The sequence below is a fragment of the Lactuca virosa genome, chromosome 7 (assembly GCF_052849685.1).
Source record: "Lactuca virosa cultivar CGN04683 chromosome 7, Lactuca_virosa_CGN04683_v6, whole genome shotgun sequence".
NCBI classification, from domain to species: Eukaryota; Viridiplantae; Streptophyta; class Magnoliopsida; order Asterales; family Asteraceae; genus Lactuca; species Lactuca virosa.
This window is the reverse complement of record NC_136432.1, coordinates 28,511,709-28,535,964: the sequence shown is the minus strand read 5'-3', so window position 1 is coordinate 28,535,964 and position 24,256 is coordinate 28,511,709. Positions and strand designations below refer to the sequence as shown.

Below are 24,256 nucleotides of genomic sequence, written 5' to 3'. Positions count from 1 at the left end.
TTCAAGAGATAGTAGTGTGATAATGAACATGGACCGAAGATGACGTGACACAGATGTGACAACATGTTTCTAGTGGAAATGCAGTGACCAAACTACTTAGCCTAAAAGGTATTTGAACAACATCAACAACTAACACATTGAAACTGAATTAGGTTTACTTGAACATCTTAAACCTAATATATTTATACATTGTTTAGAAGAATTGGCATATCATAGTCTTAATCGTCGACTTCTTATTTCGATAATATCGGCATATTGTTTGTAACAAGGAAAAACACATCCTAATATTTTAAAGAAACCTCATTGTGAAGTACAACTATAAAGAGTTCGTCTTTTTTATTGGAAAAATTCACTTTGTGAATTAAATGGACTTTTTGAATGCCTCATGAGATAATCTTCCTATCTTCGATCATAACTTTGATACTAGTTGTTAAATATTAGTAATCAACGATTAAATGCACACTTGACAAATAAACACGATAATATAATACAAGAAAGTAACAAACACACAAGGAATTAAGTGGTGCACTTGATGTTCTATCAAACTATGTCAACAAGCAAACTAGGAAGACTCTTTTTTTGAGTTCCAAGTGCTATATACAATGGCGACATAATAACTGTTTATCACACACTCATGCACTTTCTCACACTTGCGTATGTATATCATGTATTAGAGTTACATTCTTGAGATGTATTTACAGAGAAGTTGACAAAAGGCCAAACACAAATTTAAATTGTTCCCCAAGATAGAAACATATAGGTGTTGTTTGTTTTTTCGAAACGAAAACGACTGAAGTCTGCGGACCACATCAGCAACCTTCTGCAATAATAGAGGTGGACCAAACGGCTGCAACTTGTAATAAGAAGTCTGTTTGCTTTTTAACTTCTGCAGACTGCTGCAATAAACTGAAATTAACTATACAATAGTTAAAACTAAATCTAAGTAAAAGATTATTTAGTTTAATCATATGCAAATCAAATATAAAGATCATTGTGATGATATGATTTTTAAAGATGATTATATAAAAGAATTAAACATAATATTTGCTAAATAACAATAAATAAAATTGTTAATTTAGCTAAAAACATGTTCATTTTTGTTAAAATTTTGAAGACGATGATTATTTTTCCGGTAAACTTCAATAAATTTGGTAATTTTAATGATTACTTTTATAATTTATTAATATTTGGTTATAGACAATATAACACAAACAATATTTATATGAAATTTACCAAACGGTTTTTAAATTATTTGAATTTATGTAAACGGTTTTTAAACAGCCTCGAAATATCAAGTGTTGCACGTGTGTTGCGCGGCACAGCAAGAAGTGGTCAAAAATGGTTTTTCTGAAAAAACAAACAGCACCATAGTTTTTGAAGCTCATCGAGCTTCGACTATAGTAAATCAAAACCATAATTGTGTTTCTACCTTCGATACCAAATTTGGTATTTCCATCTTCACCGAGAACTTCTTCGGAAAACTCACATTCTCTGTGTGAACACTGTAACTAAGCTTGTCGAAACTTCAGTGTGCTACAATAACATTTTACCAATATAACATTTTTTGCTATTAAGTCCCACATCTTATCATTGTTGGTGATTTTATATCACTAATATTATTTAAGTGTAATGAGATTAATTTGTTGATCAATGTCACTTTGACAAATATTGAACAAATCGGTATGGTGTGGAGTGCATATTTGTTTAAAGTATACTGCTATTTAAGAGCGTAGCCCCTGAACCAACGGGGGTCCGAGGGAAGCGCCCCTGAGAGCGGGGTCTAAGGGGCGGCAGCCCCTGACGGGATCGAGCTGTCATGTGACAGTTTTAAGACCCGAATTTTCGGTAAATGCACCCAGTTTTGTGATCCATATTCTAGACCCGGATTTAAGTTGGTTTATGACAGTTTTTTGGACAGTTTCAGGACATAAAATTGTCATGTGGCAGTTTTAAGACATGAAGTTTTTCTTGTTATATGATCATTTCGGAATGAGTTTTGGTACTTTTCTTCTTCATAACATCTTTAACATTTTCTTCTGTTTTCTCTCATTTCTGAGTCTTATCCGATTAAAGATTGGGAGTACCACCAATACTTTAATCTGAAAGTGTTATACACAATGTTTTAAAACTCGGGTTTTTAGTTGACCCGGTGTGATGACCAGTTCACGGGTCAACCGGTTGAACCGTCGGGTCAACCCGGTTTATGGTCTTTTTCTATTTTCATATATTTTTACTTTCTAGCATAATACATAGATATATAAAACCAATAATTTGATGTCCATAAAGTTTAGACATTGAAAAACATATCAAAACATGGTATAGATAAATCTAAACACAATAAACAACCACATAGAGTACAAATAACAAAACAAAACATAGTTTTGGCGTTCACTACTGTATCCAAGCCCTATTAAAACAGGTCAATCCGGTTTTAACCGGTTCGACCGCGGTTTAGGGGAAACTCGGCCGGTTCGATCCGGTCTGTATTTTTACAAAAAACTGTTCTCAATTGACCTGTCTTCTACCCCGGGTCATGATCCAACCGGTTGAACCGGCCAGGTCAACCCGGGTTTTAAAACATTGGTTATACACGATTCTCTGAATTTCCAAGTGTTTTTACCTCTCTTTTCTTACAATCACTATACATATTTGGATCTTAATTTTATTAAATGCAATTAAATGTTAAAACACATGTTACATTAATCAACAAATAACTTAAACTCGTTTGAAATCTGTTAAGCATAATGTAATGCTCCAATTTACAATAATAAATAAGGTTCACGAAATCCTTGCGAACAAGTATGGTGGTTGAGAAGATTACGTTAGAAATATAAAAAATGCTACTAATTAACTTTTGTGTTTTGTCAAGGAGGATCCTCCTACATTTTCCAAATCAAACCACTTTCTCTTCGAATTTGAGATAACACTAATTTCATGTAGTTCAATCAGATTAATGAACTCAGATCCAATCGATTAAAACTAAATGAACACATTGTTCAAGAAATGATTCCTCTTTAATTAAAGATAGAATTTATTGAAACTGATAAAAGTAAAGTATGTAATCGAATTTTGTAGTTAGTGGAATCCGATCAATCATTCCACTTTTTTTGCATCATTTTTATCCAAAAATTGATCAATCATTCCAAATTTAGAATTCACGATTATGGCAGATAAATCAAATTCGAACCTGAGCTCCAGCAACGACGACGTAGATCGCTACCGTCGAGTAAACCAGGCAGTCGTCGACGTTGAATTCACCTCCGACGATGAAGGATGGAGTTCCGAAAGCTCCGGATCGTCGCGGTGGAGTGTGGCGGCGAGTTTACGCGATCTTGCTGAGAGTATGATGAGGCGGGAAGTGGCGGAATTGGAGATGATGAAGGTAAGGGAGGCGGCGAGGATTGAGGCGGAGAATCGGAGATTGGAGAGGGAAACGGAGTTGACAGAGATGTTGTTGAAGACTCAGTTGCAGATCACGTCGTTTTTATGTTCACGAACGAGTGATCGGAAAAGGAAGCGGGGTGAAGAAGACGGCGGTGACTCGCCGGGCTCCGTTCAAAGGTGAAACCCTTTAATATCTCCATTAACAAACTTCACCGTGTATTTAGATTACATTAGTTGTTTATTAGTATTATTATACCAAATATATGCAATCAATACCAATTTTGATTTCTTACCAAAATATAGGTAAAATAATTGAAAAAATCCTTTTAAATCTTTTACTTTTGTCATGTCATCATTTTATTTAAAAAAATTAGACTTTTAAATTGTTCAAGGTCACCATTCTACTATTTTTATTTACTAAAAATGTATTATTTCAATAATCAACTTTTTTCAAAAGTTTTTTAGAACAAATTACTAATTTATTATTAATTGCATCTAATGTTATCTAATTTGTCATTGTTAAGCACATACTTGAGTTTAACAACTTAATAACTTTTAGCATCGATCCATGAGTTTCTTAAATGTTCATTCTTATTAAATTCTTGATTGATCAACACATAAAATCATTAAGAAATTTTTGTTATATGCAGGGAAGGAGCAATGCTGCTAAGCTTACTTCAATTCAATTTAGGCATGTGAAAGTGAAACCCAAGTGTTGTTGCATCTCATCACATGCATGTACATGTACATGCAACATTTTAATTTCATTTTATATTTTGTGTCCCATCAAAAAAAGAAGTTTTTATTCTTAATTAATAAACCAAACTAAAAATTCCAACTGTATGCCCTAAATTCTTTTGTTTTAACATCGTCTATTCATCTGCCTAAAATCGTCTGAGGTTAACTATAACTAGTTTTTATGAGAAAAATGAAGCATATAAAAAAAATCACAAATCTAGTCACGTTACCACATTGTTTGATAACTTTAAACCATGTTTTAATTTTCCCTTGGTTTTACCTTATTTTTTTTAGAAAATCTCTCCAAACCTAACACTTTATTTTCGCACTACGAAGCTTCTTCGAAATTGGTTTTGAAGATTCCACAATAACAAAATCTACAAAAGAAAAAGAATTAAAGATATTTGCAATAATATGAACAATTTCATAGCAAACGTTGAAAAAATAAATAATTAAAAAAAAAACAAATCACAATAAAAGCTTCTTTTATCATTATACTTCAGTCTCGTCAATAAAATTAACTCAAGTTTTACAACTTTTTTCTATATTGATCCTACTATAACAAGTTAAAGTGGTCAACATAGCAAATTTTATCAAAGTTTAGTAGCTTTACTGGAAATCTTGACATTAAACTTTGACACCAAGCATTCCACTAAATTCAAAGTTTTCCATCGTGACCATTTTAAAATCTGTTATAGCATGTCAAAGCAAGTCAAAGAGGTCAACAGAGAAAAAAAAATCAAATTGTTCACTTATGAAACTAAAATATAATGGTTAAACCAACTTTCATGTTATTTTATTCTTAAGATATGAACAATTTCACAGCATATCAAAATAATTTAGTTTTCTAATATTAATTTTTTGGTGGTGACCATACAAAAAACAATAAATAAATAAAAATGATCTCTCATTGTGAGAAATTGCTTCTTGTTGTGGAAGTAAAAGAAAGGTTGGTTATAGTGGTGAGTTGTCTTTTTCTCAATGAAAGACATTCATTACACAATAAAACAATAGTAGAAATAGCTTCAATATAAAGTCTAATGGCTATTTGCCTATTTGGTATTAAACTTCAAAATGTGTATTATATATATTTACATATAATAACCATCAACTTAAGATTAAAAACTTTGCAATTTCACCTTGAAAAACATATAAAAACCTCAAAGGAAATCATACTGAGGCTTCTTTTTGGGTGAAAAGTTATGGTCTTGTTTGTCAGTTGCAGCTGCAAGTAAAACCTTATGTCGTTCTGAAGCACTCTCAATGTACTCTTGCAGTGGTGGAAGAGAAGCACCATCTTCATTTTTCTGTGCTTGCCCCCGTATAACCTATATAACAACAAATAGCAATGTACTTTCATTTCTTCATCTTTCTTTTCTTCAAAATACAATGGTGTAATATAATGAAATGAAAGTAGGATGCTATAAATTATAATAATACACAGATAAATGAAATTATGTTGCTATACCTTTGATGCCCATCGCCTCTCTGCCTGCTGACACACGTCTCGAATATCGCGTCCAGACATTCTGAATTGTAAATAAAAAAAAAATTTAATCGAAAAGTACAATGATATAATAATAATAATAATTAAGAAATTTTGAATTATAAATGATTAATAATTAATAATATTAATATTAATATACTCTTCAGTGGCTGCAGCTAATTCAGATAACTCGGTTTTTGCTAAATGTTTTGCGTATTGAGCTGCTATTTCCTGGCGAGTTTGCTGATCAGGTAGACCAAATGTAATCATTGAGTCAAACCGACTGAGAAAAAGAGTTGACCACATGTTAGAATGAATTTTTAGTTAAAAAATGATTAAAATTCATTTATATACAAGAAAATATAATAAACCTTAATAAAGCAGGATCAAGATCTTGCTTTCTGTTGGTTGCAGCTATCACCACTACTTTTTTATCCTGCTCAAATCCATCAATCTGCAAAACAAAAGTAATCAAAGTCAGTACTCATTACATAGTACACAGTACAACTTGTTATGTCATGTCATGTCTTACCTGGCGTAAAATGACTGACAAGATTCTACGAGTAGCTTCATGAGTTTCACTATCACGAGCAGTAGCAAAGGAATCAACCTGTTTATAATCAAGTAAAATACAAACAAAAATGAAAAAAAAAATGGTGGTGACAGAAATTGAGATTTTGTTTATTTATTTATTTTATTTGCAGAAATACCTCGTCAAGGAATATAATTGCACCATTTGGAATTTCATTGGCGAGTGAAAATACTTTCCCTAACAATCTCTCACTTTCACCAAAATATTTTGACATGATCACCTCCAATGGCACATATAACAATGGGGCGCCCTTCATAACAGAAAAAAAGTGATCATTTTAGTAAAAATATTTAAAAAAAAATTAAAAACAAAAAAAACTGAAATAAATTACCGCTTCATTGGCTATAACACGAGCACAGGATGTCTTCCCAGTACCTGATATTAAACCAATAATATAAAAAGGGAACAAATTTTGTAATACTTTTAAAAGTTCCAAGAAAAATTTTATAAGTTATGAGGATAAAAAAAACAAACCTGGTGGGCCTTCAAAGAGTACTGCACGGGGTCTATTTGTCTCAAATTTGCAGCGGGTCCCACGAGCAATTTCATCATAAACCTCGGGACTCTGAAGAGCTAGTAGTATTGTATCTTCTATATCTCTACACATAAATAAATCAATATTTATAAATCTTGGAAGTCAACAGATATATTTACCAAAAAATCAACATAATAACATATTCATATTCATATTCATATTCATATTCATACCTTTTCTGTTGACTATATCCAGCAATGTTTTCCCATGATATTTCTTCAGATTTTGAGTGTTCTAATTTAGGCTCCTTAAGTCCATAAATCTTGACACCCATGCCCTCTAAACTGCTAACAGATTTATCCAAGGATGAGTTAAGTGCATTATCTCCTCTTCTATCCATACTCCTATTTTGTCCTGTTCCCGCCAATTTCAACACAGATACTAGAGCATCAAGCTCCTCAGGTGTAAAGCTCCCTTGCTTTATAAACTCCATTTCCTATTTGTTACATATATATATATATATATATATATATATATATATATATATATTGTTAGGAAATATCTAGAGAGAGAAAGTTTTGATAAGGTAATCATGGTTTATGCACACTTGGGGTGTCTGTTTGGTATCATGGAATGGAATCAGCAAGGTAATGGAATAGATCAGTCCATTCCATTCCCTTTCCGATTATTGCATACCAAATACTACGTTAAACAATATAAAGTAAAACCCTAGCATAAAATTTAAAGAAATATAAACTTCAAAGAATTGGGGATAAAAACCGGTTTATCAGAACTAATGAGTGATCGGAACATCAGAATGCAAAGATCCTCATCATTTGGATTTGCATCAGAACTGCTCTTATCCACTGGGCGATTGAGTGTTAACTGCCAAGCAACACCACTGTAATACAACACAAAAAAAAAAAAAAAATTTAAAAATTATAATTTGTGGGTATATATAACTTAGTAGAAAGTACTTTGTTATTTCTTACCTATCCCAAGCACGTAAATTCATGTCTGAACCTGTAGCTCGTTCTTCAACTTTGACACCAAGATTTGCAACAATGTTTGAAATCAAAAGTGAAATTTCACAAGTAGGAGGAATTTGGAACTTGATTGTAACCTGCGATATGATTTAATTGGAAATGTAACAATCACGTTAACATCAATGTTGATTGAGTGGATTGGAGAAAGAAAGCAACCGAATGACCTTTTTGCCCTTCACAGCAACAGTAAACCGAGGGTAAGAACCGTATTGCATTCCTTTGGTTTTAAGCAACTCTTCTAATCGAGTTCTTTCTTTTTTGGCAATTGCTTCCATATCAACATGTGTTGGTGGTGGTGATTCAGGTGGTAAAGGTGTTTTAGCCTCACCCTGTACATAACCAGATCTTGATAAATGGATTGAAAGGGCCCTAAATGATGAATTTTAACATGTATAATACATATAGCCACACTTGCTCTACTAGGATATGATCAAACATGAGAATTTGACACAAACCTCAGGTGCATCTGCATAGGCTACATCTACTAGGCCAAGCCCAAATATTCCAGCTAGCATTGCAGGAAGATAATTTAATCCAGGAGCATTTGTTGACCTCCAAGAACTATCATGGAAAGAGTGGCTGTTCTGGTTGAAAGTACCTGCAGGTGGCAATTATGAGCCAGTAAGAAGCATGTCATTATCTCACAGATGTTCGATGGATGTTACAATTTCAAACTTGCAATAAGATTCAGTTAGTTATAGAAGTGGTAGAAGAGTTGATTCTGATAACTCCAGCAAGAATTAACAACAAAACTATTAATTCTAGCAGTAATGATCCCAATTGTGAAACACAGGGAGTACTGAGTTATATCGGTAGGATCAACCGTTGTCGATAACCTCCATACAAAAGTGAACTGATAACACAACCCGCCGTATGAAATGAACTAATTTTGAGAACCGCCATACAAAATTGAACTGATATTAAAGACCGCCATAGAAAATTGACAGCAAGAAACCAAATTGAACTATAAACAGATCATTTTTATAAACAAAAACAAGAAAATTGAGAGACGTACGGTAGGAGAGGTGGCGATGAGCTGGATTTGAAGGGGTTAGGGTTTTACGAAATGCGATTGTACGGCACGTCTGAATTGTCCGAGCAAGACGATGAACTGACGCCATGAAAACTTGGCAACCTCCCTCGATTCCTTGAGTGATCACAGGTCTTGAGGGCGTAAATTATACGAAGCTCAAGAGCAACCATGGCATGTCATGCAAGCAACTGCCATTTCTAGTCTCTAGAGGGTCTCCAGCTCTTGTGGGCTTTGTCATCCCATTGATGGGCCACAATATTAGATTGGACTCCTTTGATGAAAACAAAAAGTATTTTACAAAGCTCACGTAATTATTAAAAAAAATATGTTTAGACTATAGGAAGCACCATCACCAGACACGGTGGGGTTGATGAAATGGCCGTATTACGCGGTGTCCATCTTTGTGTGAAAAATCCTTACTGCATGTTTTTTTCTTTTTAAATCATTTTAATTCCTTACAAATAAAGTATAATATTGATATATTATTTATATATATATAATATTAAAAATGATAGGAATAAGAGATAGTGAGAGATGATCATTTCTTATTCTTATCAGTGAGAAGGTGAGAAAATAATGTGGCATGCCAAAGTATGGTGAAGTGAGTAACCACATCCACCGGTCTTAGAACAGTTAACCATAGAAAAAAAGTTAATAACTCATTAATTTGAATCTTACAAGTTCCAATCTACCAAAGGTTTTTGGTCTAGCTGTAAGGAGTGACTCTTTCAATGGAGAGATCATGAGTTGAAGTCTCACTATGAGAATTATAAATATGTTTAAAAAAACTACAACCATGATGTGATGTATTTATATTGGTGTTGTAACATCGATGCACAAGTGACGATTTGGTAATAGTTGTTTAGTCAACTAGGATTTGCATCTAGTGTTTTCTCATAACACACCATGTATCAAATTAACAAAAACAATTGCAAACCCCAAAATCTCATTAGAATGTGGTACGGGAAAGTAGAAATCGACAATCAGGTCTTTATAGACGGGAAATCGACTGTGTCACTAAGATTATCTCCAACATGTGCCAACTAAAAGCTATAGAATGTGCAAACAAAGGAAAAGAACGTCATAGTGAGCAATCATTGTTTTTGTTTATGTGAAATTACATTAAATCAAACAATATATTTAGTCCTAATTATTATAACTCGTTTCATTTTTTTTCTTCATATGGAGTATATTATCGAGTATTGACATCTTACTCTTCTTAAGTTATGTTTGGCAAAAATATGTCAATCTATTGTAATTTAGTGTTTTGATAAACCATAAAAGTAATGTATCCTAGTTTATAAAGTAACTTATAATTTAACTTATTAATAAGCTAGCTTGGACTGTTTGGCAAACCAACTTATAAGCTAGTTTATCAATAATCTATTTTAAGCTAGGTTATCAATAAAATTATATGTGACGTATTAGCTGAAAAGCTAGCTACTAGCTTATAAGTTTGCTTCTAACTTATAAGCTAGCTGCAAGCTTATAAGGTACATGTTAGTTTATAAGCTACCTGATAGTTGGAAAACTAGTTGTCAGCTGAAAAACTAGTTACTAGCTTATAAACTAGTTGATAGCTTATCAACTAGCTGATAGTTTATAAACTAGCGGATAAAAAATAATGTTTTATAAAAGCTAGCTGATAAAAAATGATGTTTGGTAAAAGCTAGCTGAAATATATAAAATGATATAAAAATGCATTCACAATAATATATTTTTTATAATTAATTAAGGATATATTCGAAAAAAAAATAAAATGTCTTAAAAAGCTAGTTTAAGTAGTTTTTTAAAAAACTGACTTACTTTTTTACTTATCAAACATTACAACTTAAACAACTTGAAAAATAAATTAGTTTATCAGATTGTTGTGACGCACTAAACATAATCTAAATTAACTTATAAGCTATTTTATAGAATACGATAAACTATTTTTATTGTTTTACCAAACACTAAATTATAATAAGCTAGTTTATTTTTGTCAAATATGACGATAAAATAACTTATTGATAACTTATAAATTGGTTTGCCAAATATGGTTTTAAAAGAAATTGTCTGCATAATTTAGTCACGCAGTGTAATTATGTAAACTAGGTGAAATCAAGAAGCAAGACAATCATGCATTAACAAGAAAGGGAAATTGGATTTATTGCACTTTTTAAAAAAATTGACCGAATTTGTCTAAAAATTAGTCGCCGACTATATGAATGACCAAATATTGTAGGTTTTTAAGGTGATTATTGGATAGTAGCATGGTAAATATGGTTTCAACTTTTAACCGGTAGGCAAACTTTATTTTTTTCTATAACTAGAATCAAGTATTTTTTGCTGTAAATAGAACAAGTATTGGACTGGTCGATTAAAGATTGGCTATCACTTTTAATAGTTTTGTAAGTTTTACGAATTCCAATAAGAGTTAATATTTTATTTAGTTAAAGTTGAATTTTTTTTAACATATTATCCAAAAAGTGGAAAGAGACAGATTTTTACAGGTTAGAAAAAGCTACTTTCAACTTTTAATTAATATTCTACACATATTGATACTAGGAAAAGAAAAAAACAATAACAAAATATCAAAAAGTAAATAAAATATAAAAAATAAAAAGTCAAAATTCAAATCTCAAAACACTTTTTTTGTAAATAGACTCCTCAAATTAAACAAACTGCTAGCTCCACCTTCACCGCCGGCACTTCCCGACGTTACGTCGGCGTTCCGTCCACTGTCGTTATCTATAATCACATCACTCCGACAACCCATTCGTTGCCGGTAACCAATACATGTCGGAACATTAAGGTTCAACACCTTACGACTTTCTCCGGCGCCGGTGGTAACTCCACCGGAGACTGACTTTTTGATCGGACGGGAGACTTTTTCGGCGGTTGAACGAACAAGGGTGTCGTGGAGGCTCCGGCTCTGTCCCAACCGTTTGACTTGACAAACTGGGCTATTCCGGCCCAAGTGAACCCCACCCCTGCCGGGACTGCTCGGCCACTTCCGATACTTATCGCCGGTGGAGTTGCTCCTTGAACAAGGGGCGCTACTAACTTTCCGGTTTACGACCACCGTTCGCGGTCTACTCCCACTGTTCCCGGCCGATCTGCTTCTCGAAAACGGCCATAAATTTATATTCAACTCCGCCGTACTTGTTCCACCACCACCAACGACGCTGGAACCACTGTTTCGTTCTTTCTTCTTCTTCTCCTCTTTATTTTCTGGGTTTTTTTTGAAAATATCTTTCCATCGTTTAGATGCAGAAATATTTATTTTGAGGTCGGATCCGAGAATATTATCTGGATTAGGGCTAATTGAAGGTTTGTTTGTGGGTTCTACCACGATATCTTCTTTGTCAGGTGGGTCGTCGTTGTTTTGGGAGTTGAGACGCTGGAGGGGGAGGAGGATGCCGCCGGAGAACAATTCGTCGGCGGAATGGAGGGTGGTTTGTTGGGAGGATGGGTTTCTCACCATCCAGAACTCGAATTCAGGTGAATTAGAAGCGCTGCTTCTTCTGCCATTGCCGTTGGTTGAGAGAATTGTGGGATTTTCCATGAGCGATAGAGAGAGAAAGAGATTTGAAAGAGTGGTTGAGTTGGGTGCATATGGGGGTTATTATTCAAAGAAGGGAACATGTGCAACATCATCTATATATAAAATACTAAACAAAATCCACACAAAATCATGTACATATAAAATACTAAACAAAATCCACACAAAATCATGTACATGTTGTTATAAACATATAACTACAAATAAAGTCAATTAATTGAAAAGTGAATTACAAAAGTTTATTTGGGTTATCAAAAGTTAAGAATTATATTATTATTATTATTAACAGGGGATCTGACACGAGCTATTATTAGGTTGTGTTTGGTGCGCCTCAGCTAGTTGATAAACTAATTTATTTTTCGAGTTTTTTTATGTTGTTGTGTTTGACAAGCCAAAAAGTAGCCTATAAGCTAGCTTTTTGAAAAGCTACTTAGGCTGTGTTTGGCGCGTCACAACTAGCTGATAAACTAACTTATTTTTCGAGCTTTTTATATTGTCGTGTTTGATAAGCAAAAAAAAAAAGCTTATAAGTTAGCTTGTAAGTTAGCTTTTTGAAAAGCTACTTATACTAGCTTTTTAGGAGCTTTTTAAAAATTTTTCAAAGACACCTCTTAATTAATTATAGAAATACTTACTCTTACATGTCCTTTTATGTAATTTTATATATTTCAGCTAGCTTTTTAGCTAGTTTTATCAAAAGTTATTTTTTATCAGCTAGTTTTTCAGCTATCAGCTAACTTTTTATTTAACAACTAGTTTTTCAGCCATCAGCTAGCTTTTCAGCTAACAGCTAGCTTTTCAGCTAGTCCACCAAACATAGCCTTAGACTAGCCTTTTAGGAGCTTTTTTAAAAAATTTCAAATATACCCCTTAATTAATTATAGAAACAAATACTCTTAAATGTCCTTTTATGTAATTTTATATTTCAGCTAGCTTTTCAACTATTTTTACCAAACATCATTTTTTATCAGTTAGTTTTTCAGCTATCAGCTAACTTTTTATTTAACAACTAGTTTTTCAGCTATCAGCTAGCTTTTTAGCTAACAGCTAGCTTTTCAGCTAGTACGTCAAACATAGCTTTAGGCTATAAGGAGTGTGTTACAAAGTATTTATTAAAAAAGTAAGCCATATCAATATCACCTTAACTTCACAATATATCTATTAATATTTACTCACGTTAGAAAGTACATATCACTCACATTAGATTTTATTCTTTATTTTAATTTTTTTTATCCACTCAAAGTTCCTTATAATATGTTTTTGTTGGGCCTTCGGTCTCAATCAGAGATGAAAAAACTATTTTACCCTTACTAAATTATTTTATATTTTATTTATTTCTTATATAAATAATTATATAACTTAATAATATCTAATGGTCCCACTACCCTTTACTTCCCCACCCAAACCACCCCTCACCCGCTTCTTCCGTTACGGTTCATTTCCATCCAAACTTCATATATGGGCAAACCACCAATAAATACAATCAAACCAAGTACAATTCAATCACAATACAAGCAAATTATAAATCATACATAGTTCATTTTCGTTTATGAACATGGAAACTAGAAATCAAATCTGATGAGTCTTAAATCCAATTTGATGAGCCTAAAGCCATCATCAACAAAACTAGAAAAAACCTTTTTTCTTCCTGATACATATAATAAAAAATCTGAAATCAAATTCATTCTCGAGACCTGAAATTTCCATGAAATCTTAACCTGGTTACATGGACCTGCAACTCAGTCTTGATCTCTTGAGACCTGCAGCTCAGTCACGATCACTTGGACCTGTAACTCCCATCCCAATATCCCCTGGTGCGAGAGAGAATCGATTTCAAATGGTGAATCAATGACCATAAAAAATTTCAAGGAAAAAACATGAAGCTATCAGTAAGGGGAAATCGATCGAAGTTTGGAAGAAATGATGATTGTTACCTTGAATTTCTGATTTCAAATGACGAATCCTCGAATCAGTGATTGTGGAGTTTGATTTTTCAGATTGAGCCTTTTGTGTGTGTGGGGGGGGGGGGTTGTTATCGATGGTATATAAGAGAGAAAATGGATGGTCGGAGTTTGGAACAAAGGTTGAGGGATGACGATATTAGACATAGGATGATTGTGTGAGATGGTGAGGGTAATGAGGGAAGGGATGACTTGCGTCCCTTTTCCAGGTTGTAGTAGCGATGGTAGGAGGTGTGGTGATAATGGAGTTTCACAAGCCATTGAAAAGAATAAGGAGAGAAAGAGATATGTGAGGTTTGAAAGGAGAGAAAGGAAAGTGGGTTCGAATTAAAGAGGTGGGACCCACATAATTTTTTTTATAAAACTAACAAAAATAATAATGTAACGTCCGGTTCCCGAGTTGGAGGCCCAACTCGGCGAGTAGGTGCGAGGGATTGGACGTGGGTGGAAAAGTCTACTCGCCGAGTCAGAAGCCCCGACTTGATGAGTAGGCCTGTCTGGATGAAACCCTAAAATTTAGGGTTTGCACCCAATTTAAACAACTTATAGGGTCTCCACTCCAGCCTCCATCACCCTCAGACTCTCTTCACGAAACCCTGATCAAATATTGAGTGTGCTTGAGCTTTTTGTGCCATTTGTGTGTATTTGAAGCTTGAGAAGAAGAAGGAAGCTTGGGAGATCAAGAGAAAGCAAGAAGATCCAGAGGTTTTGGCACATTCCCAGCTCATTTGAGGTATAAATCTGATACCTTGACTATTCATTTCTTAGATCTCCATTTAGGGCTATTTTCTACCTTTTCTAGGTCTTAGTGAAGCCATATTCGGGATTGTAAGTATCCATGGAGTTGTACTTCAGATCTTGAACCTTTAAGGGTTCCCATGGCATAAAGGTGCCAACTTTATGGCCATGGGAGTCCCATGCATCTTGTAGACTTCATTTTAGACTTGGAAATGGTGTTTTTGGCTCATGATGTCTTGCATGCACGTAAAGTTTGTAACTTTACGTATAATATGGACCCTAGGAGGCCAGATCTATGTTCTGGATGCATTAAGCCTGATGGAAATCGACTTGGTAGACTTAGACCTTAGGGGACTCGACGAGTCGGGTTATGGTTCCCCAACCTCTTCTGTTCTGATCGATCTGGTTGAGTATAGAAGAAGACTCAACAAGATGGACTTGAATATGGACTTGAAGATATAAGGACTCGACGAGTTCAAGGCAATGTCCCTAGGTATATGAATAAGAACTCGACGAGTCAAGGAAAGACTCAGCGAGTCAAAGACTAACATTCCAACCTGCATGAAGAAGGACTCGATGAGTTCAAGGATGAACTCGGCGAGTTGTAGGCAAAAGGTCATGATTCTGTATGAAGGGAACTCGACGAGTTCTTGAAAGGCTCGACGTGTAGGAGCGAAGTTCCAGGAGGTAAGTGGATTATGGAACTCGACGAGTTGGTGGACCGACTCGGCGAGTTGAGTCAACAAGATGTTGACTTTGACCAAAAGTTGACTTTGACCAAGGTGTTGACCTTGCATTGGACGTTGACCTGAGTTGACTCTTGAAGGGTCAAGAGTATGAGATAGTAATTAAGGAAGAATGTCATGTGTAGGAGTTTGAGAGGAGTTGATCCCAGCATCGAGGACAGTTCAGTTTCGGCACGACATTGAGGTGAGTTACCTTCCAGTAGAATTGGGTCTACGACCACAATGCCGGCTCACTAGTAGGATTTGGTTGATAAATGATTGTCTTTGTGATAATTATCTCAGTTTTCTACTACCTGATATGTTTTATGTGTTAGCATGATATGATGTTATGTGATAGTGGTAGTAGGGGGAATAGTCCCCGGTTACTGGTTGAAAGATACCGAAGGGGTCGTCAGAACCCATGCATGCCTAGTAGTATGTTCATGATATGTTATTGTATGGTAGTGGTAGGGTGAAATAGTCCCCCGTTACCGGTTGAAAGATACCGAAGGGGGAGGTCAGCTCTCTGTTACCGGTTGGAAGATACCGAAGGGGAGGTCAGCTCCTGGTTATCGGTTGAAAGATACCGAAGGGGAGTTTAGCTCCTGACTACCAGTTGAAAGATACCGAAGGGAAGTCCAGCTTCCGATTATGCCAGTCAGATACCGGTTGAAAGATACCGAGGAATAGGCAGTATATGTTTATGGTATGTGGTATGATGGGGGAACTCACTAAGCTTCATGCTTACAGTCTTCAGTTTTGTTTCAGGTACCTCTTCAACGAAGGGGAAGGAGCCGACACGGTAGAAGCGCATCGCACACATATGATTTCCGCATTTTGTGATCCATGGGATTGTACTCTGACATTTGTATTATTTTGATGATATGGTTGAGACATATGACTATGGTTTTATGACTTGATATTATTCGATGATGTTTTTCAGTAAACAATTTTATAAACTACTTCATTAAAAATGAAATTTTTTGTCGTGAAAATTGGGATGTTACAAATAATCAGATAAAAAAAATACTATTAAGGGCAATATAGTCATTTTAAGCCAGCCAGAGACTAAAAACGAATAAAATCCAAAACATAAAGATCTTCCGAGTGAAAAAAAAATTAGGGACTCAACATACAAATTAACCCAAACTACAGGGACTATTCATGTAATTTACTCGTTAAGAAATAGAGATTATAGTTTATGTTTTTAATCTTAAAGTTTTACAAAATATACACTTCTTCCTAATTCCTAATCCATAAAACAAATTTAAAAAAAAAATTATGCATATCATATTGTACATTAATATTCTATTCTATCATATAATCGTTTATATACAAAGTACGATATCATTATTTTATTAATGTGTGAATAAAGGTACACATGCATGTTCAAATATACTTTTGAGATCACTTGAAAACTTGAAGTGTAAGTGAAGAGGCCGACCTTGTCTTGACCAGTGTAGGAAAGTGAGCTCTAATTATGGATGGTGCATTTGTAAATGCCATTTATGGGTTCAAGCATCAAGCATGTACCATTGATTTCAATCTCCATCATTTTGTTTTCTTTGGTTTCACTCTCCCGTCTCCACCACCCTCCACCATGTCATTATAGCTGCATATATTTACAATAAAAAGAAATAAAAAGCAAAACCATTTTTGATAAATTTATTGCATTCTCCTTTTCGTTTGCAAGAGGTACGTGGCTCGTTGAAAAAGCTACTGATTTTTGGAGTTTAGACTACTCTAATAATAGACGGGACATTTTGAGAATAATAGTTGCAATTTGGATCAATATAGTTATATCAAAAACTAGTTTTGCAACCCATATCGTTCTTCCAACATGCTTTAAAAGATCTATCAGAGTCATGATTGAAAGAAACAAAGGAGAAATAAGATGATTCTTGGCTGAAATAAGAAATTGGGCTCGAAGAAGCTCATGTACCATATGAAGAGGAACCGCTTGAAATCATAATAAGAGAAAGGGATTTGAAAGTGGTTTTTTAGAATACATCGTAATTAATTGAATAGTTTTTAAAGTGTGTACAATCGTTTCCTGTCTTGATTTAAACTAAAATTTTAACCTAATATTGATGGAAAAGATTCGACGACTAAAAGAAAATGTACCAAAGAGTTTAATTGTCTTCATTGATTACAAAATAAATTATGTCCTAAAACTGGAACCTATATGCACCTATTAAAGGGGAACATACATTAGAAATTTTGAATAATAGAGTACAGCTATTATGGACAAAACCTCCCAAAGTACGACCAGCACACCAGCACTTACCAATAAGACCATTATTATTATTATTATTATTATTATTATTATTATTATATTTTTTTTCTTGCAAACTCCGTATTGGGTGAGTGACATTCTTTGTTATTTTTTTTTTCATATATGGTGTATGAATCTAATGAACATTTAATTACTTACAAACATATGCAAAGTAGTTTGTTTATATTTGTAAATCTTTTAATCCATATAAATAGCTTGACGATTTATATGTAAATCTTAACGATTTATCATATAGTGTAATAACGTATGCTATGTTTTATTATAATCATGATAATATCACAAAAGTCATTAAATTTACATCAAAATTCTAATGTGAAACTGGTTTTTTTCCCTCTCAAATTTGATACTGTGTTTTTCATTTTGTTATAATTCTAACCATTTGACCGATTAACTAGGTTGTCTGTTTACGTGGTATGATGATGTGATATGCTGACATGACATTCTGACGTGTCAATATTAAAAAAAAAATTACAATAAATACTAACTTTTCGGTTTTTTTTTCAATTTTGATACTAAGTTTTCATTTTTTTTAAATTTTGACACATACTTTTTTTGTTTCAAATCGAACATCATTTTTTCTAATTTTGTTCAATATTGATTATTTTTTATTTGAAACTGTATAAATAATTTTTTTTTTGCATTTGAAACCGTACAAATATTTTTTTTTTCATTTAAAAACCACTTTTTTTTATATAAATACAAAGTTTTCTACATTCAAATCATAATGTTATAAATAAATATTTATTAGTTATATTATAGTCGTATTTTATATTAAATATGCAACTTTAAATGAGTTTGGATGTGTGGAGTGCACAATCAGATAAACTAATTTGATCTGGGGAACACGAGGGTCCGGGGGTCGCTTTAGTTACCAAGAGACCGTTCATTGTATATATTCATGCTTTTTGGTTCATGAAATATATACTTCTTTTTCACTTAACATTATTATGCAAAAATCTTCTCTTAGGCCGGACGGTATGGGGAGCGGGGAGGGCCACGGGAAGCGTCCCGCAAGGAGGAACACCGAACCGGCGGTGCGGGAAAGGTGGCGCGGGGAGGAGGGTGGGGGGTGGGGCTGCCGCGTTCTCACTCCTCATCTGATTGGCTAATTAATTTTTTTTTGTTCCAACGACTACATAACGTTAATATATATATATATATATATATATATATATATATATATATATATATATATATATATATATATATATATATATATATAAATGATCAAATGAGAACACCTAAAATGTTGAGAATGCGAGAACAAGTATATTCATTTGTGATTCCATGTATTTATTTGTGGAGAAATGATAAATTTTCACGCACAATCAACATAAATATGATTTTTCTCTTCAATTGAAATTAAAGGCGTAAAAATTTATCATTTCTCCACAAATGAATAAATAGAATCACAAATGAATATACTTTGTTCTCGCGTTCTCAACCTTTTTGGTGTTCTCATTTGATCCTACTCATATATATATATATATATATATATATATATATATATATATTCCTATTATCACACTATAAATACCACAACAATCAACCATTTTTTTAACCCATACCTTCTTACTCTCTCCAAATTATATTAATCAAAATGTCATCATCTTCATCATCCGATTCGACGGCTCTAGAGGATGCTAAGTTTATCGGTTCCGTCATGGCGAAAACGGTTGCATACTTTCAAAACCGACAAGGGGAAACATCACGTGCACGATCTAAACCAAGAAAGCCACGGTTGCGTAGAAATCGCGAAGCCAGACACGATCGTCTTATAGAAGATTACTTTGCAAATGACGTCATCTACACTGTAAAGTTTCGACGTCGGTTCTGGATGAGGAAGGAACTATTCTTACGTATTGTTGGCGATTTGGAAGGCCGCTTTCCATATTTCCAATGGAAAATGGATGTGAGACGGATAAAAGGTTTCTCTCCAATTCAAAAATGCACGGCTGCAATTCGTCAGTTAGCATACGGCATGGGCGCAGACTGATGGGACGAGTATTTTAGGATGTCAGAGCGTACCGTGCGGGAGTGTGTGTACAAGTTCCGCAAAGCGATCTGTTTGGTTTATGGGGAACGATATTTGTGCAAACCAACTATGAACGATATCCACCAATTGTACACGGTGCATGAAGGCAAGCATGGATTCCCTGGAATGCTTGGTAGTATCGATTGCATGCATTGAAGTTGGTCATTATGCCCCAACGCATGGCGTGGTCAGTACATGAGAGGCGACCGCAAAGAGCCGACGATCGTTCTAGAGGCTATCGCATCACATGATCTTTGGATATGACATGCATTCTTTGGTCCAGCTGGTGCAAACAATGACATCAATGTGTTAGACCAGTCGCTGGTATTCAACGATATCTACCTTGGAAAGTCGCACGATGTACCTTTTAAAATAATTGGGGTAGCATATAAGCGTGGATATTATCTTACTGACGGTATATATCCTCCCTTGTCTATTTTTGTGAAATCGTTTACATGTCCTAACGATCCGAAAAGGAAAAAGTTTAAAGAGGCGCAAGAGTCAGCTATAAAGGATGTGGAGCGAACATTTGGTGTACTTAAGAGACGTTGGCAAGTACTAGCAGTCGGGGCAATGTCATATGAAGTGAAAAGGTTACAGCAAGTAATGCATGCATGTATCATATTGCATAATATGATTCTTGAAGACGAAAGAAGAGCGATATGTCGGTACAACGAAAATGAAGTTTTGCCAAATGTCGAAGGAGTAGTCGTTGGTACACAAGAGTATAGGGCAAATAGAAGAGAAGTACACAATCGTGACATTCATCACGCCCTGCGTGCTGATTTGGTGGAGCACGTTTATAAGACTCATATTCAGTCGTCGATAGAGTTTTCTCACGATGATTTGTTTGACGAATCAGACGAGGATTCTGATATGTTCGTCGAGAGCGAAGATTCCGATGACGAGAGTGACGTTCAGGAGAATGATGAAGACGATAAGTTCGATGACGAGGACGATGATTCCGAGTGACGTATTTTGTTTTTTTTTTAAATTAGGATATTAATTATGTTTTCTATGCAGTGGTTTGTTTATTTTTTGTTTGCGTTTTTTTTTTAATTTTCTACTTATTTAAATACTAGGTTTAATGTAATTTTTATTTTAATTAATGAAATGTTTTTTTATTTTTAATTAAATTTTATGTTTATTATTAATTTAAAAATTATAAATCATAAAAAAGAATTAATTCTATTTAAAAAAAAATAGTGAGAGAAGTTTCTCACCCATTCCTTGGGTTTAGGTGAGGGAAAGAATGTTGTGGCCCACAAAAAGTGAGGGAAGTTTCCCACCCACACCCTCCGTTCTTAAAGAATATCAAACAAAACCAGGTATTCTATATTTCTGAATTTAGATTTTGCATGAAATCCAAATTAAGTTTTCATGAACATCAAATCTTGTATTTATACAAAAAAAATGGGGTTTAAATGAAAAAATTATTTACACAGTTTCAAATTAAAAAAATTGTTTATACGGTTTCAAATGGAACTAGAGCTAGCAATGGGTCGACCTGAGTTGGGTTCGAGTTCAACATATTTATTAATTGAGTTGAAGATTTCAACCCAACCCAACTTATTTAATATAATGAGTTAATATTTCAAACCAACGTAACCATTCACATAAATAGGTTGTCACCATGTTAACATATTTATGTAGTTTCCAAACCAACCTACTAAATAAATAGGTTAAACTTGTGTTAACTCATTTAAAAAAAGGTAAATAAATTAACTAAAGATTACACCATTTAAATTAATTTCAAAATTAAATAAAAATTCAAAGTGTGACAAAAGTATAATCACAATTCACAAATACAAAAAAGTTATCCAAATAACATTAATAATATTTAATTCGAAGTGATTTTAGAGTGTGGCTAGTGTTGTTGGCGCCAAGAAAAAAGATAGGAATTAAGATTGCATTCTTTTAAACATAAATAATAATACAACATTGTAATTTATAAATTAGTACTCAAATTAATACATGATAATATTTAAATAATTATTAAATTAATTATGTATTAAAGTTAAATGGGTTGAAAACGGGTTCATGATTTTTACCAAACCTAACCTATTTAATTAAATGGGTTAGGTGTGTTCATGAAATATTTTACACTTGATTTAGAGTTGGGGTAGTGGTTTTCGCCCTCAAGATTTGGCCTCATTATTTGTATGGGGTTTAGTGTACTATCTACATGGACCACAAGAGTTTGAGATATTTGATGGACCAGCTGTAACGTCCGGTTCCCGGTATGTATTTCAAATTAATTCATTCATTTTTATACAGGAACTCGACGAGTTGGAGGCCCCAAACTCGTCGAGTAGGAATGAAATTTGGACGCGGGATCTAAAGTCTACTCGTCGAGTCAAGAGCCTCAACTCGACGAGTAGAGTTGCCAGAATGAAACCCTAATTTTCAGGGTTTAGCACACTATTTAAACACCTTAACCTCCACAGGTTGGCCTCCTTTACAATCTCCATCGTTCTAAACCCTAACCCACTTTTGGAGAGTTTTGAGCCATTTTGTGCATTCTTTGTGATTTTGAAGCTTGTGAAGGAAATAGGAGCTTGGGGATTCAAGAGGAAGCCAGTAGATCCAGAGTTTGAGCTGCAGTTCTGACTCATTTGAGGTATAAAGTCGATACATTGGCTTTCTATTAATTAGATCTTCATTTAGGATAGTATGTTGTCACTTTTGGGCCATATTGAAGTCATTTTCGGGATTTGAGTATATCATGAAGTTGTGACTTCAAATCTAGGCACTATTGAGCTTATGAGGCTTAAAGTTGCCAGCTTTATCAAGCCTTGGCCCTTCTCCATGCCCTAGATCTCTTATATTGCTTAGTTTTGGTGTTTCTAGCTTCATGACACCATGCATGGACATAAAGTTAGCAACTTTACGTGGTAACTTAGTCCTAGAGGACCAGATCTATGGTTTGGAAGCGTTGCACTCGATTAGAAGTGACTGAAATGGATTTAGACTAAAGGGAACTCGGCGAGTTGTTCATGCAACTCGGCGAGTTGGATCGTGGTCCCCCAACCTTTTATGTTATTAATAAAACTCGGCGAGTCTTGGAGATGACTCAACGAGTTGGTCATGGTTTTTGGGTTTTGAAGATTGAAGAACTCGACGAGTTCAAGGAGGAACTCGACGAGTTGTAGTGAAATGTTCCGATACTGTTGATAGGAGAAACTTGACGAGTTCATGCAAGAACTCGACGAGTTGGATCGCGATTTGAGAGGTTTATGATTTATGGGACTCGACAAGTTGATGGACCAACTCGGCGAGTTGAGTCAAACCAGAAGGTTGACTTTGACCAGAACGTTGACCTTGACCAAAAGGTTGACTTTGACTAGGACTTAGACCAGAGTTGACTCTTAAGGGGTCATGAGTATGGAAGGGTAATTAAAGGAGATTTTATTTGTAGGATTTGAGTGGAGTTGATCCCGGAGCCGATGTCAGTTCGGCTACTTCACGACAGTTGAGGTGAGTTACCTTCCAGTAGAGGTGGGTCTAAGGCACCAATGTCGGACCACCAGTAGGTGATTATAGTTGAGATGATTGTCTTTGCGATAATTGTCTGGTATGTCACTATCTGTTATGCTTTATGTGCTAGTATGTTATGTGATTATGCAGTAGTGGTAGGGGGTGAAATAGTCCCCGAATATCCGGTTGAAAGAGACCGAAGGGGTAGGCCAGCACCTAGATATGCTAGGTAGTATATGATATATGTATATATGCTAGGGTATTATGTGGTAGTAGTAGGGGGAGAAATAGTCCCCATATCCGATTGAAAGAGACCGAAGGGGTAAGCTATCACCCAAATATGCTAGGCAGTATCCGGTTGAAAGAGACCGAAGTGGTAGGCCAACAACCAAATATGCTAGGCGGTTACCGGTTGAAAGAGACCGAAGGGGTAGGTCTGGCACCCAGATATGCCTGACAGTATGTTATTGTATGGTATGTGGTTGGTGGGGGAACTCACTAAGCTTTGTGCTTACGGTTTACAGTTTTGGTTTTAGGTACCTCTTCTTCGAAGGGAAAGGAGCCGGCATGACTACAGCGCATCACACACACGATTTTCCGTACATGAGATTATTGGGATTTGTACTCTGACATTATTTTCCTATGCTATGTTTTGAGATGGTTGACTTATGGTTTTCATGATATGAGATAACATTGATGGCATTTTCGGTAATCTGTTTTATAAAT

General features: G+C 34.6%; 4 protein-coding genes and 1 long non-coding RNA gene across 5 annotated transcripts; 2 read left to right on the top strand and 3 right to left on the bottom strand.

The window, feature by feature from the left end:
- Nucleotides 1-463: 463 nt before the first annotated feature.
- On the bottom strand, nt 464-3,301 carry LOC145126254 (uncharacterized). Its single transcript, XR_013716375.1, has 2 exons — nt 3,188-3,301; nt 464-906 (listed from the first exon to the last, which is right to left on the bottom strand). It is a non-coding gene; the product is annotated as an uncharacterized LOC145126254 (long non-coding RNA).
- LOC145126253 (uncharacterized protein At4g22160) lies at nt 3,025-4,227 on the top strand. Its single transcript, XM_079061653.1, has 2 exons — nt 3,025-3,561; nt 4,035-4,227. Exons 1-2 carry the CDS (start codon nt 3,164-3,166, stop codon nt 4,081-4,083), a joined length of 447 nt encoding a protein of 148 aa, XP_078917779.1. The 5' UTR covers nt 3,025-3,163; the 3' UTR covers nt 4,084-4,227.
- A 926-nt stretch (nt 4,228-5,153) lies between these two features.
- On the bottom strand, nt 5,154-8,991 carry LOC145125949 (P-loop containing nucleoside triphosphate hydrolases superfamily protein). Its single transcript, XM_079061352.1, has 14 exons — nt 8,737-8,991; nt 8,177-8,319; nt 7,886-8,050; nt 7,668-7,798; nt 7,456-7,576; nt 6,909-7,171; nt 6,675-6,799; nt 6,532-6,575; nt 6,319-6,450; nt 6,141-6,218; nt 5,980-6,062; nt 5,769-5,891; nt 5,591-5,651; nt 5,154-5,450 (listed from the first exon to the last, which is right to left on the bottom strand). The coding sequence occupies exons 1-14, from the start codon at nt 8,840-8,842 to the stop codon at nt 5,283-5,285; spliced, it is 1,743 nt and encodes a 580-aa protein (XP_078917478.1). The 5' UTR covers nt 8,843-8,991; the 3' UTR covers nt 5,154-5,282.
- A 2,383-nt stretch (nt 8,992-11,374) lies between these two features.
- LOC145126490 (uncharacterized) lies at nt 11,375-12,301 on the bottom strand. Its single transcript, XM_079061850.1, has 2 exons — nt 12,086-12,301; nt 11,375-11,956 (listed from the first exon to the last, which is right to left on the bottom strand). Exons 1-2 carry the CDS (start codon nt 12,299-12,301, stop codon nt 11,375-11,377), a joined length of 798 nt encoding a protein of 265 aa, XP_078917976.1.
- Nucleotides 12,302-19,618: 7,317 nt separating this feature from the next.
- LOC145126489 (uncharacterized) lies at nt 19,619-21,025 on the top strand. Its single transcript, XM_079061849.1, has 2 exons — nt 19,619-19,946; nt 20,337-21,025. The coding sequence occupies exons 1-2, from the start codon at nt 19,619-19,621 to the stop codon at nt 21,023-21,025; spliced, it is 1,017 nt and encodes a 338-aa protein (XP_078917975.1).
- Nucleotides 21,026-24,256: the final 3,231 nt, after the last annotated feature.

Coding starts and splice junctions, on each gene's coding strand:
- LOC145126253 (XM_079061653.1), top strand. CDS start 3,164: ATGGCAGATAAATCAAATTCGAACCTGAGCTCCAGCAACGACGACGTA. Junction 3,562..4,034: donor TCGCCGGGCTCCGTTCAAAG/GTGAAACCCTTT, acceptor TGTTATATGCAG/GGAAGGAGCAATGCTGCTAA.
- LOC145125949 (XM_079061352.1), bottom strand. CDS start 8,842: ATGGCGTCAGTTCATCGTCTTGCTCGGACAATTCAGACGTGCCGTACA. Junction 6,576..6,674: donor ACTCTTTGAAGGCCCACCAG/GTTTGTTTTTTT, acceptor GTTTAATATCAG/GTACTGGGAAGACATCCTGT. Junction 6,451..6,531: donor GTGTTATAGCCAATGAAGCG/GTAATTTATTTC, acceptor TCTGTTATGAAG/GGCGCCCCATTGTTATATGT.
- LOC145126490 (XM_079061850.1), bottom strand. CDS start 12,301: ATGGAAAATCCCACAATTCTCTCAACCAACGGCAATGGCAGAAGAAGC. Junction 11,957..12,085: donor CTGACAAAGAAGATATCGTG/GTAGAACCCACA, acceptor GAAAATAAAGAG/GAGAAGAAGAAGAAAGAACG.
- LOC145126489 (XM_079061849.1), top strand. CDS start 19,619: ATGTCATCATCTTCATCATCCGATTCGACGGCTCTAGAGGATGCTAAG. Junction 19,947..20,336: donor GGATGTGAGACGGATAAAAG/GTTTCTCTCCAA, acceptor TCTTTGGTCCAG/CTGGTGCAAACAATGACATC.